Source organism: Euprymna scolopes, chromosome 20, assembly GCF_053919585.1.
Source record: "Euprymna scolopes isolate OS-2025 chromosome 20, ASM5391958v1, whole genome shotgun sequence".
NCBI lineage: Eukaryota > Metazoa > Mollusca > Cephalopoda > Sepiida > Sepiolidae > Euprymna > Euprymna scolopes.
Window position 1 is genome coordinate 91,832,660 of NC_136501.1, and position 20,507 is coordinate 91,853,166.

General features: G+C 35.3%; 1 protein-coding gene across 5 annotated transcripts in view; it reads left to right on the forward strand.

The window, feature by feature from the left end:
- Nucleotides 1–20,507, forward strand: part of LOC145241543 (exocyst complex component 1-like) — a 128,817-nt gene that overhangs the window by 101,710 nt on the left and 6,600 nt on the right. For all 5 annotated transcript variants that reach the window (XM_080104604.1, XM_080104607.1, XM_080104606.1 and 2 more), the window contains 6 exons: nucleotides 240–366; nucleotides 2,732–2,815; nucleotides 7,165–7,318; nucleotides 12,537–12,557; nucleotides 16,761–16,885; nucleotides 20,273–20,395. In XM_080104604.1, coding sequence (XP_079960730.1) covers nucleotides 240–366; nucleotides 2,732–2,815; nucleotides 7,165–7,318; nucleotides 12,537–12,557; nucleotides 16,761–16,885; nucleotides 20,273–20,395 — 634 coding nt within the window. The remainder of the gene's footprint in view (nucleotides 1–239; nucleotides 367–2,731; nucleotides 2,816–7,164; nucleotides 7,319–12,536; nucleotides 12,558–16,760; nucleotides 16,886–20,272; nucleotides 20,396–20,507) is intronic.

A 20,507-nucleotide genomic window follows, 5' to 3' on the forward strand; every position in this document is an offset into this window, starting at 1 on the left:
ATGCAAAATCTTTTCCTCTTCTGAAGATAATATCACAATATACAACAAATTAGTTAGAAAAAAAGGAAGATTAGCTGATTATAACCATATTTTCCTAATATCCTTTGATCTAAGGGATACTATTTTATTTGTAAGCATGGTTGAACTCGTAAAAATTTTGTAGTCATTTTGATTATTGTTATTATTCCAAGTGTTAATGAAGATATGTTGATGTGTGTTTGTTTTTTTTTTTCTTTCAGCAATTCCATGTACATGTTAGTGCGTATGAGTCAACATGTGATAAACACCCAAGATACGGGGTCCTTCCTCAGTATGACGTTTGCAAATTGTTTGGTGAAAATCAAACGAAATTTTGATAAATTTATTGTAAGTGGAACAAACATTTTTTTATTTCTGACAAATTGAATTTGGAAATCTTAAACTGAATCTTTCAAACTATACACGAATCATATAGTAGGCAATCTTCTATCTCTGGAGAAAATGACATGTACCTTGGTGTTTCAGCAGATTGTCTTTGGACATCTTTGAGCATGGCTCTGGAGTCCTATTCGGGATGATAATCTCTGCCACATGGTCACAGGAAGGAAGATGGTGTGCTGGGGTCTGAAGGAACTTAGTGTGTGTGTTTATTTCCTGTGGGTTTGGAAACGACTGAGTTCATTTATTTTTTAAATTTCACATGAAGGTACTTGATGTATCTCGGAGTGTTCTTATGTAGTTTTTGTATCGAAATATGTCTGATAAGTATAAAAAAAATCGATAATCGAAAAAATCAGATCAAAGAAAGACGTCAGATTTTGACCAAGTTAACACCTTTGTATAACCTAACATTACATGAGCATTTGAAAAGTTTTATCACCACACAAGCAGAAAGGCCCAGCCTATAAAATAAGCTGTAGATTCTTTTATAAGACAGAGGCACATTCAAAATTAATCTTTCTTTTTAGAGTACAATTGAGCCATGATACTTGACTTTTGCACGTTTAACTTTAATTCAAGTGATTATGTAAACATAATTTCATAAAATCAACCGTTAGCTTTTTTTTTTTATAAGACGGGCATGATCAGAATGAACGTTTCTGTTTAGAACACAATTGAACCATGATACTTGACTTTTGCATTTTGAACTTTAAGTGAAACCATTATTTACAGATAATTTTATAAAATCAACAGATTCTCTACAGTGCAATGTAGACTACAATATATTGTGGACTAAGTCATTTCGGGAAGGCATGTGAAGTTTTCTCATAGTACACTACAGTGTGTTGGGGAGGGGGGCTAACTAGAGCAGGTAATCGATTGATTTGATATAAAAAAAAATGGGTTTCGATCATAGTAAACTATGTAAGGGTGGAACATTTGTTAATCTTCATTCAGTCCCGGACAACGTCGGGTACCCCTGCTTTACCAAATTTTTATGGTTTGTACCATTTTTCTACTGGGCAACACCAATACATAGATTCTGCTAATTATATATATTATATATGTTAGTGATATGCCGATTGCAATATTTTTCCTGATTCCATTACAATTACTGATTCCGATTCTTTATAAATCTTTAAATATTTAACTATATAGTCACATTTTTCTCTGATTGCAGTAAAAACACACATTAAATGTGCAAATATTTTCCTAAACGTAAAAACATACTTGTGGGGGACAATCTATTGATTTTAGCTTCACAGGTTGTTTAAAACCAATAAATATCTATTATTCTATCTTTATTACCAACAATGGAAGATTTAGCTTTAAACAAAATAAATGAAAAAGTACAATGAAAAGAATCGTTTTGGCATCAGCAGATCGGTACAATTTTTCTGATTCCAATACTGATTCCGATACCCTGAAATATTCCAATTTTTCCGATTCCGATTAATTGTCCCAACACTAATATATATATTATATTTCTATTAGTCAGTTTGTCTGTCTGTCTATTCCACTTTTCCTTGGAAACTACTGAGCTGATCTAGGTGAAATTTTGTATGGATCTTGTTATGACAGGTGCAGGGAACTAATTATTATGGTATCTGTTTGATCCACAGAGATTAATAGGGATTAGTATTTAATGCAAAAATTTAACCATAATTCAGCCATCAATTTGGAATAAAGCACTCACTCTAATTCAATGGTCTATAACTTTTTCCTGCTTTTAATGGGTTAAAACATCTAGTTATGCATAAACTAAGAAGAGTTTTGTTTTTAAATGTAAAAATTTTTTCTCTTAAAAAAGTTATGCATTGCTGTTCTTCTGCAAGACATGTTTGTTGTTTATTCATAATTAAGTCTATTTTAAAAAACTAAATTGCAGAAAAACCTTTATCATGTATGTATCTATCACGGAACAAAGATGTCATATTCCAAAAATTATGTAAATTCATCATTAGTGTTTTTTTTTTTTTTTTTTTTTATAGAATTTTTAAGAATAATTTTTAGCAATTTTTACAGGAAAGTCTAGTTCGAAGTGAGTTATCTCTCCCTTAACTATAAAACATGGCAGATCAAAACGTGATGTCTCATTTTACTATAAATATAAAATTCAAATTTTTAAGTAACAAAAAAAAATACTTGATCAATTTATGTGATTTTTGGAATATGACATTTTCGTTCCATGACAGGTATGTATATCGTAAAGTTATAAGAGTTTTCTGTCTTTTTGTTTAGAAAATAGGTTTTATTCTACGTAGGCACCCATTTATTTATTTATAATTTCTATCGTTTTTCTAATTTTCAGCAAAACCAAATCACAGCGATTAAGGAAAGCAAAATATCGAAAAAGAACAAATGCGGCATCATCAGTTTTGTTCACCATTTTGAGGTAAAAAAAAAAAAATCCTCATTTCATTTTTTTTTTATTCATTGATTTGATTTCTCCATTTAAGCACATTAGGTGTGAAATTTTGTTGGTGGCCAATCAAAATAGGTTGAAATTTTGTATGGACCTTTAAGATAAGGTGCAATGAACCAAGTATTATGGTATCCGTTCAATGCTCAGTTAAGGATTAATAAGGATTGATGACCATGATATCATGTTTACTCTAGAAGTTTTCTCGGAAACTGCTAGACTAGTCTGGTTAAAATTTTGTATGAAGCCATTTTATTTATAATAAGACTAGCAGAAACCCCCCCCAAAAAAACAGCGAACGAACGTGAAAAAAGAAAAAAAAAAATGAACGTGTGGGGGGGGGGGACATCGAAAAAGCAGAAAAAAATGGCATAAATAAGCCTGTTTCAATATTGAAAAAAAAAGTTATCTGATACCTCGGATCGAACCTGCAATCTGATTACTGTGTGTTTGGAGGTGTGTTTGTGTACCCGGGGGGGGGGGGGATAAACTAAAGAATAAGTGAAGTAATAACCCTGTTTAAATATTATAAGAAAAAAAAAAAAAATGTTGCTTAGGTGTTTGGAAGTGTAGTGGAGTCGGAAAAGGTGAAAGTTGGAACACAACGACTTGGTGAGAATAAGAAGTACATTTATATCAAGCAAGGGTTAGTGATACAGAAAAGGTTAGTAAGTCCGTGGGGAGTCATCTCTGTACGACATCCGGATAGTCCTCTTTGAGCAGTCTCACTTGCTGATTATATGCTGATTATATGCCTAATGGACAAGTCCATCTTAGCGATTATAAGGGTGTGTATTTCCCCACAACAAAAAGAAAAAAAAAAGTTTTGATAGAGAGTTGGCTCGAACCCAAAGCCTCAAGGCTATGGCAGAAAAAACAGTCTGACACGTTACCCCAATGCCAAAGAGACAGAGAAGTGACGAATGCTACATTAATGAAACAAAAGTCTTCTACCTTTCCCTACCCATGAATAGTTTGAAGTATGGCAAGATTAAATACGTAAGCATAATTCTGAAACTATTATCTATGTTATGTAAGTCGATTTATAAATGTCAAAATATTCTTTTGTCAGTGTTGCTCAGCCATATCTCTGCTTCCAGTGGTCATAGAAATAGAAATCAAATTTTGATACAACGAACTGGAAAAGTTTAAATAGCCTGTGAAATTTCAGCAATAGTCAACTAAATTTAACCCTGCATGTCTTAATTGTAATTATGATATTATGAAGGTGACCTATGGTCACTAAATACTGAGAGGAGGGGGGACAATAGACAAAGAGATAGGAAATGGCTTAGAATAAACAAAGAAAGAGGAAATAGCAAATAATGAATCTGTAGCTATTTTTAGATTGAGCCTTCAGATTTGACAATGACAATAGAAACCTACAGAACAGATAATAAAGAGAATCAACAACATTTGACAGGGGGGGGGATCAATGAGATGGGTAGCCGGGGTGTGGAGACTTGAGATTGCAACACCAGATAATCAGTAGTGAGTTAGCAGCAGGTAACAGTTGACAGCAGGTGGACAGTAGGAGTTTGAATGCCACCGAAAGGGATCATGGTTTGGACCACACAAATAGTCCTTGAACAACCAGAGATGAAATAGTTAAACCGGTAAAAAATTTAAACAAAAGTGGAATTCTGATTTTTCTGAATGGTAAAATATAGGGGAGCTGATGAACAGCTCATACGTACATCAAATCTGTTGCCAAGGTCGCTGGAAAAATGATGGGATCCTTCTATCGATCCAGTAGATATCTACTTGCTGATGCAATTCTCTACCTATATAAGAGCCAGGTACGTCCAAGGCTGGAGTATTGCTGTCACATCTGGACAGGAGCTGCTAGGAAAAACTTATCCTGCCGTGACAGAGTTCAGAATAAACTTCATAGCCTAGTAGGGGATGTCCTTTTCTCTTCCCTGCAACCTCTTTCTTACAGAAGAGACATTGCGAGCCTATCTCTGTTTTATCGTTATTTTCATGGCAAGTGCTCGTCTGAGCTCCAATCTGTTCCCCCTCACCAAACATTCATGAGCTACACTCATTTGGCTGAAAGCACTATGAATAATTTCCCCCTCTTTATCTGTGCCTAAACCTAAACATAGATTCCATGAACAAAGCTTCTTTCTAAGAACTGCACACCTGTGAAACTCTCTTCAGTTTACTTGCTTTCCAGCTAACTACAATATGACCGTATTCAAGTCCAATGTAAACAAGTTCTTGCTGAGCCATTCTCCTTAAGTAATCCAATATACCAAATTTACACTTCTAACGGTTACTATGATATTGTCCTTTTGACCACTGTACACTCTTTAATCCTTATCTTCGAGTGGCCTCTGGGTGATTCCTTTGTAAAAAAAAAATAAATAAAAATAATGAAAAGCGTTTCAGATACAAATCATGAAAGTGTTGAGATTATACCTTCCAACCACTTGTGATATGAACATGGTGAATGAAGCACCGGTATGATAAATAACTGTACACGTCTCTGTCGAGAGTGAGTGAGGAAAAGCTAATCGAAGGAGAAAATGTGGTGTGAAGGTTGTTGTCGGTGACTTGACTGAACCCCAGCAGAACTATGCTATGAAAGGGGGATCGATTCAAAACAACTTGCACCTGATCCGTACGATCTTAGCGTGAGGGATAGAAGACAACATGGAAGCCATGTTGATCAGTTCAAACAAAGCTTTCGATGGGGGTTGACCATCACTTTCTGGCATCTGTTTTAGAGACCGCCGGATTTAAACTGGACTTCCAAAAATGGATCTCCATGCTGTATCGCATGCTGACGGCAGTAGTACAGGTGAACAGAAAGCACTCAAAATCTTTTGCCATCTCTCCGTCAGTATTTCAGGGCTGTCCACTGTCGCCCCTGCTTTACATCCTTGCGTTGGAGCCACTACTTTGCAAGCTAAGGTGTGGTGAGACAAGGCCATGTGTGCACAGGATTGCTTTGCATGGGTCTTCGCGTTTGCCGAGGACATCACCGTCTTTGTGCTGTGCTTCTGAGACATCAAGGCAGTGACAGGCACTCACATAGTACGAAAAAAAATACAGGGCCCAAAATCAATCGCAGCTAGTTGGTTGATTTGCGGTTGGGGACTTGACGGGGAGGGCGCTGCTACCATTCTGGCTGCTTTCAGCTGAACAAATGGCCCAGTTTGGATTCTTAGGATGTGGTTCAGACCAGGTCTTCAGCTCGGTATGGTCAAAGGTCAAACCGTGAGTTCAAAGGAAATTTTCATTAAAGGGTACAGCAGAGGCGTGCACCACATAGTCTTTCCTCTCATCCTCTACCAACTGGGCATACTTCTTCTGCCTGCAAATTACATAAAATCCCTGCAGTGCCTACTGTCCTTGCTTCTGTGGGACAAGGGTAGGCACTGAGTTCACAGACAGGCCTGTGTTCAATTTTTGTGAGGGTTAGGGTAAGGGACACTTGAGACTGCCTGATTAGAGGTGTCATCGAGATGCCAAAAGGCTTGCATTCCTAAGTCGAACCTTGACAGAGGGTCTGCATGAAATCCTGCTGTCGAGGGCACATTTCCTGACCTCATCCTCGACCACTCTGTCAAGGCTCATCATGGGGCGACACTCAGTTCATCAGGGAGTGTAGAGCTGTTCACAGGAAGCTACCATAGTCCAGCAACCTTTCACAGCTTTGAAGAAAAGAATTGTATAAGGAATTAGTGAGGTGGGAGCCATCGACGACCTGCTCATCGAGTGTTGAGGGTTTCGATGGGGGAGATCTGTTCCAGGTGGAACTGGTCACCAGGTTCAAGTCATCTGAACAACTTTTTTCCTTGATCTGGCGATTGGCCCGAAATGTGTTACCCGGAAACGCCATGCAATACAGTGCCGGACTAGTAAGGTCACCTAGGTGTTCCTGTTGCAAGACCCCAGCAGAGGAAATGCCAGAACATAGTTCTTCGAATGCAGTGAACACCGATGGTACTGAGCATATATCAATGAGGTGACGGTTCGTATCATTCCTAAGCATTCCTTTTGATAAAGAGGTCTTACCTTGAAATATATGATGGAACATGGTTACACACATTAGATCATTGTCTAGAAGTTGTGACTAAATAAAGTAAGATTTACAAAAAAAAAAATCACTTTGTTTTGTCTTCCTTCTCAACATCGATATGTTTCCTCTTCTTACATTGTTCTGTGACTCCTCTGTATTTTTATTTTGTTAGATGTTGTGCATTGTTCCATATTTTTTTCATTGTGTTTTTGTCAGCAATGTAGAGATGCCTACAGAGGCATAAATTAACGAAACGAAATACGATGCTGAAAAGTTTCTCTCATTGTTTCAGGATTTTGCCAATCAAGCTGAAAACATCTTCAAAGGTTCTGATCGCCGTGCAGATTTGGAGAAAGCTTATTGTCGTCTTGTACGCAACATCTCCACTGAAATTGTCCGTGTAGCTAAGGAGCATCAGAAGACACCTGAACATGTTATCTATATGGGTGAGCATTTCTTGTTTTTTTTTTTTAATGAATTTGTTGGAGAAAGAAAAGTGAATTGACAGTAATAAAGTCGATAATAATGCAGACTAACAATCTAGACATGCCAACTTCAATTTCTGTTGGTATAACGTTTTCGTTGATGAAATAAATTAGTTTTTTCTGTGTGCTTTTTGCGGTCTCTTCTTTTACGGCGCTTTCGCATTTAATTCATTTTACTATTTTTTTCAATACTTAGTTATAGATACACAAATAATAAACTTACCACTTGATAAATACGTACACACACACACACACATATATTAAGAGGTGTATGTGGTAAGATAAAATAAGAAGGATAAAAAGTGCTCAATACGTTAGTAGAGCTAAATATGTTTTTGATTATTACAATCTCATTCAAATTGTTTCAATAGAAATGATAAAAATTATCTGTCTATATCGTCAGAACTTGAATCATCTGACGATATGGACAGATAATTTTATCCTGTCTATTGGAACAATTTATAATGAATTAAGTTAATATCCTTGAGGTTGTAATAAGTAAAAAAAACTATAGACTTTTTAACGACCGTATAAACTTTCAAACAATAATTTACACATGTATGCATAAATTAAAAAAAAAATGATTTACAATCTACACACATTTTCTTAATGATCATATAACTTTAAATCAAGAAGTTACAATTTACACATTTTTTTTATGATCAAATAATGTGTTAAACGATAATTTACAGTTTACATGTTCCTTCTCATATATATATATATATATATATATATATATATATATATATTTTATGTAAATAATTTACCTGAAAATCATTGACATCACGCATAAATTTTAGTTTTTTATTACTTGTTAAATATTTGGTGTGGTAATTACAGCCAGAAAATTTTTTTTTTTTTAAAGTAGAAAGTATGATAAGTTAATGATTTTAAATGAGGATGAAGAAACTATGTGAAGAAACCAATTTGTTGCACCGTCATGCCAACAGTTTTTTCAATTTTTTTTTTTTTTTACTGAGTTGACTCCCACACACATATTCAACAGGATCGCCTCTGACTAATAACATCACATGGCTCAAGATAGTCAATTAACTTAACCGTCATTCTTTATAAGAAAAAGTATGCACAAGTAGCAGTTTTCACTCTAGGTATGGCAGCATTCAGTTGGGCCACTCACCGAGGAAGTCTGCTAATCAGGTCTGAAACTTCCACCAATGTGGTTTTCAGGGTACATTTGCTGATGACACCACTCTCTATAGCAGGCACGAGGGGAAAACAAATGAACATATATCTAAGGAAATTGCAGAAACACTAAAGGATGACCTCCGATTTGTAGTGGAATGGGGACAAAACTGGAGGGTCATATTCAATGCTGGCAAGACTAAGCTTGTTTCCTTCAATAATTACAGGAAACCTACTATACCACCAATAGCAATGGCCAAGAACAGATTACCCGAAAATACTTCCTTTAAATTCCTCGGCCTAACGTTTACAAGAAACATGAACTGGAATAGATACAGAATAGAGAGTATTGCCAAGGCTGCTGCAAAGAAGGTGAGCTCTCTCTACCGTGCTAGAAAACTACTTATGCCTAAAAGTATCCTGTACCTCTATAAGGTCACCATTCACCCATGTATGGAGTACTGTTATCACATTTGGGCTGGTACATCTGCTACTTGTCTCTCACTTCTTGACAGGGTTCAAAAGAGAGTCGTCAATCTGATTGATCCTGAACTATCATCTGGGCTTCAGCCTCTGCCCCATCGACGAAATGTTGCATCCCTCTGCCTGTTCTACAAGTACTCTAATGGTGACTGCTTTGACGAATTACAAGTACTTCTACCCTCTGGACGTAAATACCCCTGATAAACCCGACAAGCAGCTAAATCCCACCCCTTCACAGTAGAGATCCCTAGGTGTAAGAAAGCCTTCTACTCCAATAGTTTCTTCCCCAGAACTGCTAAACTTTGGAACTCACTTCTGGGATTCTGCTTTTCCAACTGTACTGACATGCAGAAGTTCAAGTGTAATATGAACAGACATCTTGCCACTCATTTCCCTTCATAATACCCCTACAATTTATGTCCTCAATAGTAGCCCCCTACTTCAAAGTGGCACTGTGCCTTGTTTGGGGTGAAAATTGAATTTAAAAAAAATACTTGGAGGTTGGCACCAGTAGGTGTAATGTAATCAATAAAATGAGAATTAGTTTTTTCCTTTTTTCTTCATTATATACTGACTTTGTCGTTTCTCTTCATCACCATTTTTTTGAGTATCCATTTCATCTAGTAGTTATCTTTTTAACTATGATGAATAAAACTTTTTATGCATAAAGAACGGTACAAGAAGTTTGAGTTTCTTAAAGGTTTTATCGGAGAAAATAGATTTAGGAGAGAGAAACTAAATAATTATTTACTTAATTTACAAAATGAGCAATGCAGACAGACATTGTAGTAACATTCGGCGTAGATTATTCTAAATTCTTGGGTCATATCTCGTCGGCATGGTTTCCACTGAGAGACTGATCTGAAAATCTCTCTCGCTCGCAAATGTGACTCATCGTATCCTTATATCGTTCAACTGTTTTGTCCATAACGTTTGACCTCTACCTCCTTGCCATGTCACTCATCTTTCATTCAACCCTAAAACCGGTTTTGTTTTACAGATCTGAGTTATCCTGGCATGCACTAAGAGTGACTCTTATTAAAATTCATACTAGCTGACTTAATCACTACTAAGTGGTGTAGGGGCCCCAATATATAACATCAGTTCTAGTGACCTACTTTCACTTATTTTATTTACTTCTGCAGGAGGTTTGGCACAAGCTCAGTTGTGGTTTTGAAAAGCCAGCACACTAGAATTAGCACACTTTGGCCTAAAAAAAATGCCTGAGCAACCTTATCTTTATTTCCCAGTTTAGTGATTAGCAATAAACTAAACCTTTCTCAAAGAAAAGGTAAAGCACAGGAGAGGAGGTTTCATAAACCTGAACAGAACCATACCTTAATTTGTCGGACTGATTGTCGAGGACATGCCCCTGACTGGTACGGGCACCAAATAAGTTTATTGGATATGGTCCCTTCTATGAGATGCCTCAGTTCAATCTCAGGAGATAATGGATACCTCCTGCACATTTAATTGTTGGGCAAGACGTGCACAATCCTGAGCCACACCTCTCTTTCATCAACGATGCTTGAGTCCAGTGGCAAGGAGAGGTCCAAGATGACTGGAAACAATTTTGAGCCATGTAGAGAGCATATACAACATCTGAAAGTCTCAAATGGTCATCCATTTAGTACTGACCAGGCTTAATGATGCATAAGTTCAGTGACCTAATGAGAACCTGTGTGTCAGCATGATTATGTTGTATATAAGCACCTGATTATAGAAAGAATCAGCGAAAATCAATACTATCAACAGAATCAAACTTAAAAAAAAATCGTTCTTTGCTCATTCCTATGATTTTTTTTATGAATTTGTTTCAAAATGGTTAACTACTTTGATATGTCAGTAGCATTTTTTTTTTGTGAATTTGTTTCAAAATGGTTAACTACTTTGATATGTCAGTAGCATTTTTTTTTTTATGAATTTGTTTCAAAATGGTTAACTACTTTGATATGTCAGTAGCATTTTTTTTTTTTTGTGAATTTGTTTCAAAATGGTTAACTACTTTGATATGTCAGTAGCATTTTTTTTTATGAATTTGTTTCAAAATGGTTAACTACTTTGATATGTCAGTAGCATTTTTTTTTTATGAATTTGTTTCAAAATGGTTAACTACTTTGATATGTCAGTAGCATTTTTTTTTGTGAATTTGTTTCAAAATGGTTAACTACTTTGATATGTCAGTAGCATTTTTTTTAATGAATTTGTTTCAAAATGATTAACTACTTTGATATGTCAGTAGCATTTTTTTTTTATGAATTTGTTTCAAAATGGTTAACTACTTTGATGTGTCAGTAGCATTTTTTTTTATGAATTTGTTTCAAAATGGTTAACTACTTTGATATGTCAGTAGCATTTTTTTTCCATTCATAAATTCAGTACTTCTGGTGTTTGTAACGTTTGTGAAGGAAAGAATGAAGCTACGAATATGGAAACAGCAAATATAAAAATCTTTAAATAGCATAATCATCGTTATAGCTTTTGAAGTCAAAACTAGAGGATTCGTTGCAAGGAGGGAGGGGCAGTGTTCGTGCTAATTTCTGGGATAAATTGAAATCAAATAGTATAATAATATAATAATAAATTAAAAAAAAAATTGTTCTATCATCAGTTTGAATAGAATTTGAGGAAGGCCACTTTCTCAATCAGGATCCCTGGACATTGAAATTGATTTCAGATGTAATAAATGTGCCAAAGCAAAATTTGACGTGTGCTGAGTAACTGTCAGTTTCTGCATAAATTTCTACTCTTCCTTCCCCTATATGACCACTGTAGTACGCTTGTTTTATTTATTGTTTTATTTATTGAATTGATTGAAAAGTGTAAAATGCTTCACAAAAAGAACAAAAAATGTGGATATGGAAAAAAAAAAGTCCCATGGAGCAATTCCAAGTAACGAACATTGGGTGCCTATATTCTCATCTGCTAGCGAACGTATGTGACAAAGATAATATTCTCATAAAAAGCACAAGTGTTTTTTTCTTTATTAAAATTACATTTCACTGTTATTCCTTTGGACTAATATGAAGGGGCCACTCATTAGTGAGGTGGGAGGGGAAGGAAGCAATATGTAAATAAAACCATTGAGAAGAAGCACTGAAACCGTGAACATTCACTCCTGATGACCCCTAAAATTTAGTGCATGATATGTTTAGTCAATTAAGTAAATTAGGTAAAAACACAAGACATGTTTCAGTTTTTATGTACAGAAAGTGAGGGGGGGGTTATAAATTTACACAGAAGTTTTCATGTTTTAAATTTGAGTTAATTTTCTTTTCTTTTTTAAAATTTGTTCAGAAAAAATACTGGATATATATAGATTTAAAAAAAAAATTATTTTAAAAAATCATCCTAAAATGAAATCTTTTTTTTTTTTTTTTTTTTTTTTTTGTACTTTGAAATCACAGGCAAATTAGTTTTATTAACATTTTTGATTTTTAAAGTTTGGCTTAATGTTTTTTTTTTGTTTTTAATTATTCTCAAATTGATCTTTTTTAACTCTATTTTTTTTTAATGCATTTTTGTAATATTGTAAATTTTTTTGTTTTTTTAGAAAACTTCCATCGGATGCACTGTACGTATTCACTTTTTGACAATATTTCTTTCAAACGCATCCTATAAATAAATGTACATATAAACATGTAAACCAATCACCAATCAGAAAAATCAATCCATTCAGTAATACTTGATGTGGCATATGCTCTAAGCATCTGGTTTCTATCCAAAAGAGGAAGTTTCTAGGGAATATCAAATTCACATAGGTTTCCCAGTTGTGTGTATATCCCAGTAAAGGGAGGTCACATACAACTTTTAGTATTCTCCAATTGGTCACCCATCTAGTCTGATCAGACTCACTGTTGCTTAACTTTGTATAAATATTCTCTAAGTAAGTGCATATTTGAATGTGATATGGACCAAGAACTTTTGTAATTTCTTTTTGTAAATTTTTAAGCATAATCTCTATATGTTTATTGTTCAAACAAAATAATTTTTTTTTTTTTTTTTTTTTTTTTTTTTTTTTTTACAAAGGCATCACCACATTATCAAGGCCCAGAGGCCACTCAAGGATAAGGGTTAAAGAGTGTGCAGTAGAAGTTGGTCAATATAGTAATCATTAGTAATGAAAATTTGGTAAATTTAATAACTTATATGGAACGGCTCATCAAGAACTTATTTACTTTAGACTTGAACAAAACCATATTGTAGTCAGCCGGAAAGCAGGAAAACGGAAGACAATTCCACAGGCGTGCAGTTCTAAGAAAGAAGCTTTGTTCATGGAATCTACGTTTAGGTTTAGGCACAGATAAAGAGTGGGGGAAATTATTGATAGTGTTTACAGCTAGACGAGTGTTTCTTGTGAAAGTTTGGCGAGGGGGGACCATAGATTGAAGCTCAGTTGAACACTTTCCATGAAAATAACGATACATCAGAGACAAACTCGCAACATCTCTTCTGTGAGATAGAGGTTGCAAGGAGGAGAAAAGGACATCTCCTACGAGGCTACGAAGTCTATTTTGAACTCTATCAAGGCAGGACAAGTTCTTTCTAGCAGCTCCTGCCCAGATGTGGCAACAGTATTCCATCCTTGGACGTACCTGGCTCTTATATAGATAGAGAATAGCATCAGCAGTGAGATATCTACTGGATCGATAGAAAGATCCCACCATTTTTCCAGCGGCCTTGGCAACAGATTTGATATACGTGTTCCATTTAAGATCAGGAGTAATGGTCAAGCCCAGAAGCTTGTCAAAACTTGAGGCCTCCTGAAGACGAGAGCCATTCATTTCAATTGATGACAAATGTGGATTAGAATGTTGATGATGTAAAGAGAGAAGCTTGGTTTTAGATGCATTAAAAGTAACCAGCCACTCCTTTCCCCATTGTACTACGTGCTCAAGATCAGAGGAGAGAGAATTGGAGAGAACTTGCTCGTTTACTGTCTTAGATGTGGTACCATAAATGGTAGTGTCGTCAGCATAAATGTCTACAAATGATGTAAGGATATGATTTGGAAGATCATTAATGTAGATCAGGAAAAGAGTTGGGCCCAGGATGGATCCCTGAGGGACACCGGCATTAATATTGTGAGCTTCTGATTTTTGCCCCTCAACTACCACTCTTATGAATCTATCAGAAAGAAATGATTTAATAATTGAGAAGACTTTTCCAGCTATACCATAGCTAGCGATCTTATGAAGTAAACCTTTATGCCATACCCTATCAAAGGCTTTAGATATGTCAAGAGCAATTGCCCTAGAAAGATTGCCACCGTCGAGAGATTTGCTAATCCTATGCGATATAACTGTAAGGACATCTGCTGTAGATCTAGCAGAACGGAAACCATATTGAGTGTCACTAAGAAGGTTATTTTTGTTGAGATGTTTGATTACTTCTGTATTTAATACAGATTCTAGCAACTTACTCATGACGCACAGGAGACTTATTGGCCTGTACTGAGAGGGGGATGAGCGATCACCTGAATTCTTAAATACAGGGCATACTGATGAGATTTTCCAGGGAGATGGGAAACTATTCTCCTTAAGACAACGTTTAAACAGTTTTGTAAGTATGGGCGCTAGTTCAGGTTGAAGTTTTTTGAGTACTATAATTGGAATACCATCAGGGCCAGTTGCTTTACTGGAATCAAGGTTTTTGATTAGCTTGGCAACATCACGTACAGATATACGTATATCACATAGCGTGTTTTCTGATACAAGAGGAAATATTGGGGGTTGGCGGTCTTGGTCGCAAAGGGTAGAATTAGCTGCAAAGTTCTTGACAAAGAGTTTGGCTTTGTCTGATGCTGACGAGATTACCTCAGATCCATTGATAATAGTTGGGATGGAGCACACGCTTCTGTTCAGAATTCTGTTTGCTATTTGCCAAAACTGGTGGGAACCAAGCCGCTGCTCAGCTACTTTGGACTTAACAGATTGAGCATACAACTCTCTTGCGTTCCTTATTACTTTCTTACAATGGTTGCTGGCAGTCCTGAAAACGGCTTTAGTTTCCATACATCTATTACGTTTGAAGCAGTGGAAAAAGTGATTTCTGTGCGCAATGGCAGCAGCACATTCTGGAGAGAACCAAGGCTGGCTGTTAGGTTTTTGCTGAAACTTTTTAGAGGGTATGAAATGGTCAATACCTACAATTAACCATTCAGTTAGGTCTAATACTATAGAGGACACATCCTTTTTAAACATGGAATGCAGAGGTAGATCAGATATAAATGTACGGAAGCTATCCCAGTCAGCCTTAGTGTATCGATATACTGTACGATGAAGAGGTACGTCTGGGGACTTATTACATTTCATTTTTATCTTAATTGATACAACAGAGTGGTCGGAAGATCCAAGAGGCGACAGAACAGAAACTGAACATAGTTCAGGGCAAGTTGTGAGAAAAAGGTCTAGTCTTTTTGAATATTTTTTTAAGATGAGAATTGATAATTTGTATTAGGATTTTTTGGACTACTGTTCATGTCTTGAGTGTTATTCTCACAAGGGTCCATGTTGTAACATATAAAGTACAAAGTAAAATTCAGTTCTACAGAGCTTTACGTTCGGAGTGAAACAGTCTCATTTGCAAATGATTGTACCAAGTGGTGACTAGAAATAATAAAATGTTTATCGTTTTGTGATTGTGTTTTTCACCGTCAATCTTCCAAAGCTTATTAATGAGTAAAAAATGTCTTTTCAATCTTTTTTTTTTTTTTTTAATAAATGGCTGCTAGAGATAAAGGACCCAAATGTGGGTTACATTTAGTTTAATTTAGTTTTCTGCAAAGATGTGGGGTGAAAATTCTGATATTTGTTAAAATTGTAATAAATATTTCACAAATTTCAGTTTCTTTGGAGTATTTTTAAGGGTCTTGAGGCGGCAACCTTCCATTTGAAAATTCAAATATTTCAAAATTGTATTGAATTTCATCTATAGTCATTAAGACATAATTTGAGTCAGATTCCCTGAATTTTAGTTTCCTCTTAAGACCTCTTAAACTTAGGCCTTAAGTTTTTGACATTTTTAAAATTCTAAATCATGTAATGGATATTGATCAAATTTAGAATAAGAATTTTTGACATAATATATAGTATCATTGTATGTTGGTATTAAGCTTTGTAAGTGTTGCAAAATTTTCCTGCTCAGAGAAGTAATTTACCCGTCCTGGGATGGGTAGTCTATAATTATTGGTTTCTATATTATATTCAATTCTGTACAAGGTTTACTTAGAAAGCCAGTGTTGTACAGGTTCTTGAGTTCAAACATTGTGGCTATAACCACCAAGATGAGAAAAGAATGGCTTTAAAAGGTGCAATGGCAGGAGGGGGGACTAATTTTGGCATGCAACATCATTTATGGGAACTTACTTTTTTAGAAATTTTTCACCTTAACGCCTAAACATAGTCTTTACTGTAATCTGCAGAAAATGTATCATTGTCTTTTTTGTTTCAACAAAAAAAATAAAAGGCAGCATTCTTTGCTCGTATTTTTTGCTCCCTGAAACAGCCTGCCAGATGAGGCCGTGATTATGCCTATTATGTCCAGGTTTAAAGTCGTCTTGGACAAACATTCAAACAGTATATAGATGCAATATCTTCTGTCTTTCTACATAGCTTGTTGCATGTTATCATTTTTGCCAATAAAATTGATTGAAATTATCAATCCTCATTACAAAAAATTCCAAAATTAGTTCCGATTTATTTTATGCTTTTTTTTTTTTTTTTTTTTTTTTTTTTACTTTCGGACAAATTTTTATTCTGCCATTTTTAATTTTCAGCCATTTTGTCCCAAATGAAGATTTCCTGTTTGGAGGCTGAACGCAAAGAATTCAAGCAAAGATACCAAGACAGCCTTCATGCATACACCACCATGTTGTTGGGACGACCACTTGATAAATTGCATGTGAGTTTAATCATGAAAACATGCAGTTCTTTGAATTTGATTGTTGATCTTTTTTCTTTTTTTTTTTCTCTCAAAATCATAACTTAACTCAGATTTTTTCTTCTCTTTTTCTGCTTCTCTTTTTCTTTTCTTCTTTTCTTTTCTTTTCTTCTCCTTTTCTTTTCTTTTCTTCTCCTTTTCTTTTTCTTCTTTCTTCTCCTTTTCTTTTTCTTCTTTCTTCTCCTTTTCCTTTTCTTCTTTCTTCTCCTTTTCCTTTTCTTCTTTCTTCTCCTTTTCCTTTTCTTCTTTCTTCTCCTTTTCCTTTTCTTCTTCTTTTCTTTTTCTTCTTTCTTATCTTTTCTTTTTTCTTTTTCTCTATCCCTTTTTCTCCTTTTCTTTTTTCTCCTGTTTTCTTTTCCTTTTCTTTTTCTTTTCATTTTATAATATTCCTTTTTCTTATCTTTTTTCTTTTTCTTCTACTTTGTTTAACATTTCTCTCTCACTATAGCCATGATAAACTGTGGTTACTTTTTCTTTAAAAATCAATCATTTGCATTGGTGGCATTTCTTGAGGTCATCCTTGAACGAGTCATTCCACGTCTTCCTCGATTTTTCTCTCTTACCCTCAATTGATATGTGTGTACAAAGATTTATTCAATATGTCCATACTGTCATACTTGATTGTAACGCAGAACTGATTTTAGTTTGGACACCTTTAACTTCAATAGCAGAGAGTTGGAAGTAATTCTGTCATCAAGGCACACACTGCAAAGCCATCAAACTGTACTCCTACTCCTTGTGACATCACCAATTATTCACGTTGTACCTGCTCACAAAACAGTTGCTTCTCTAATGAAGACCATATTGAAGGGTCCAGATCTATCAAATTACAACTCCACGTTGTATAAAATCAAGGAGGCAATCGTCTGGTGTTGAACATCAAAGTTGTACTGCCGAGGAACGAAGATCACTTGTATATAACACTAGCCTGGGTGCCTGATGTTGCCCGGGTGTTTGGAGGTGTGTGTTGAGAAAAAAAAAAGTGGTAGTAGGTTTTTTTTTTTTTTTTTTTTTTTTTACATAGGCATCACCACATTATCAAGGCCCAGAGGCCACTCAAGGATAAGGGTTAAAGAGTGTACAGTAGAAATTGGTCAATATAGTAATCATTAGTAATGAAAATTTGGTAAATTTAATAACTTATATGGAACGGCTCATCAAGAACTTATTTACTTTAGACTTGAACACATCCATATTGTAGTCAGCCGGAAAGCAGGAAAACGGAAGACAATTCCACAGGCGTGCAGTTCTAAGAAAGAAGCTTTGTTCATGGAATCTACGTTTAGGTTTAGGCACAGATAAAGAGTGGGGGAAATTATTGATAGTGTTTACAGCTAGACGAGTGTTTCTTGTGAAAGTTTGGCGAGGGGGGACCATAGATTGAAGCTCAGTTGAACACTTTCCATGAAAATAACGATACATCAGAGACAAACTCGCAACATCTCTTCTGTGAGATAGAGGTTGCAAGGAGGAGAAAAGGACATCTCCTACGAGGCTACGAAGTCTATTTTGAACTCTATCAAGGCAGGACAAGTCCTTTCTAGCAGCTCCTGCCCAGATGTGGCAACAGTATTCCATCCTTGGACGTACCTGGCTCTTATATAGGTAGAGAATAGCATCAGCAGTGAGATATCTACTGGATCGATAGAAAGATCCCACCATTTTTCCAGCGGCCTTGGCAACAGATTTGATATACGTGTTCCATTTAAGATCAGGAGTAATCGTCAAGCCCAGAAGCTTGTCAAAACTTGAGGCCTCCTGAAGACGAGAGCCATTCATTTCAATTGATGACAAATGTGGATTAGAATGTTGATGATGTAAAGAGAGAAGCTTGGTTTTAGATGCATTAAAAGTAACCAGCCACTCCTTTCCCCATTGTACTACGTGCTCAAGATCAGAGGAGAGAGAATTGGAGAGAACTTGGTCGTTTACTGTCTTAGAGGTAAGCAGGCTTGAAACTATACCGTGATGGAGAAAAAGAATGTGAAAAAAAAAAGTGACGTCTTTGATGTTGCGCTCATCGCCAAATCAAAAGTGACGTAGATTTAAATTAAGGCTAGACAATCGAAAAGAGGGGATGACTTTGGAAAATATTGGCAAAAAAGGCGACCCCTCTCTGTAGAAAAGTGCCCAGTTAGGGATGAGGGAATTCATGTTTTGGGCCAATTTTTTTTTTATTTGTCATCCGAAGGGTCCAGCTTCAAGCTTCAAAACGATACTGATCTTGTGAAAATCCGTCGTCCCTGTCAGAAGTTTTAGGCAGATATACAAACATACATACATACATTTAAACAGACAGGTAAGATTTATTATATAACATGACACTATGAACATTTATACTGTTGTAAACTCTATCCTTGAAACTATAAGAAAACTAAATATTTCTCTAAATTTTTGAACTTTATTATTTCCTGACTTTAAATCATCTTTGGGATAGAAATTGTAAACTTATTGTAACATAGTCACGTCAGTATTTGGGGGTGTGGTGTGAGTGTGACATCACTGACTCAAATACATATATAAGGATTAAGTTTGGAAGAAAAGGAAGAAGAAAGAAGAACAAAGGAAACAATGGTGGCAATTGGTAAGTTTGGTGAATGCATCAATCTTTTCTCTCTTGCTGCTTCTTTCAAAGAGTCACTTTGTAAAAAATGTTGTCGTGCCAGTGAGGTTTTTCTGGTGCAGTGTATTGACAGACAGGCCACTGTTTTGGGTGTTTGAAATGAACAAAATACATTTTTTCTTCACTAACAAAAGTTGTTAAAGTTCTCATTTTCCTTTACGACTGTCTCTACATATGCTTTGGGTCTATTAGCAAGAATGACAGCGTTACATTATGCATAATGTGTGATATGGAAAACATAAATGAAAGATCTTTTTAAAATCATTTATATTCAATTACAACCTTTCTTAACATATAAAAACAAATCAGATTTTTATTACCATTACTATTATCATCATTATTATCGATATTGCTCTAGACAAGGCATGAAGCCACTTAATGTAATGAGCTAAAATAAAAAAAGGAAAATATTTCAAGGCTAAAACTAATCAATTAGTATAAGAGGCCATTTTGACTCCAAAAATAGCAATTCTTCCCCCTTTGTCAGAAACATTGCCCACGCAGTGTGAAAACTAAAGGACAAAATAAAAAAAGTGAGAGTTAAGAAGCCGCTGGAAGAAAACCCAAGATCCACTTTCTACTTTCAGCTCAGATAGTCGTCTTTTGTAAAGATTCCACCTTCTATAGAAATGGTCACTGCTAAACAATGGAGATTATAAGACTAAATCACTTAGTGTTTTTGTTTTTTTTTCTTTTTCTGATTTCGGTATAAATTTTCTTTGTAGATCTTTTTTGAGGGTGTTGAGAGTCGAGTGGCAGCCGGAGTGAAAATGGAAGAAGTTGGATATCAATTGGCTTTCAGTAAACAGGAATTACGGAAAGTGATTAAAGAATATCCAGGAAAAGAGGTGACGTGCCATTTTATTTTTCTGTATTTTAATTTCAAACATTTTCACCATTTTATGTCATATTCCAAAAATATTGTAAATTGGTCAAGTTTTAATTAAGAAAATCAGAATT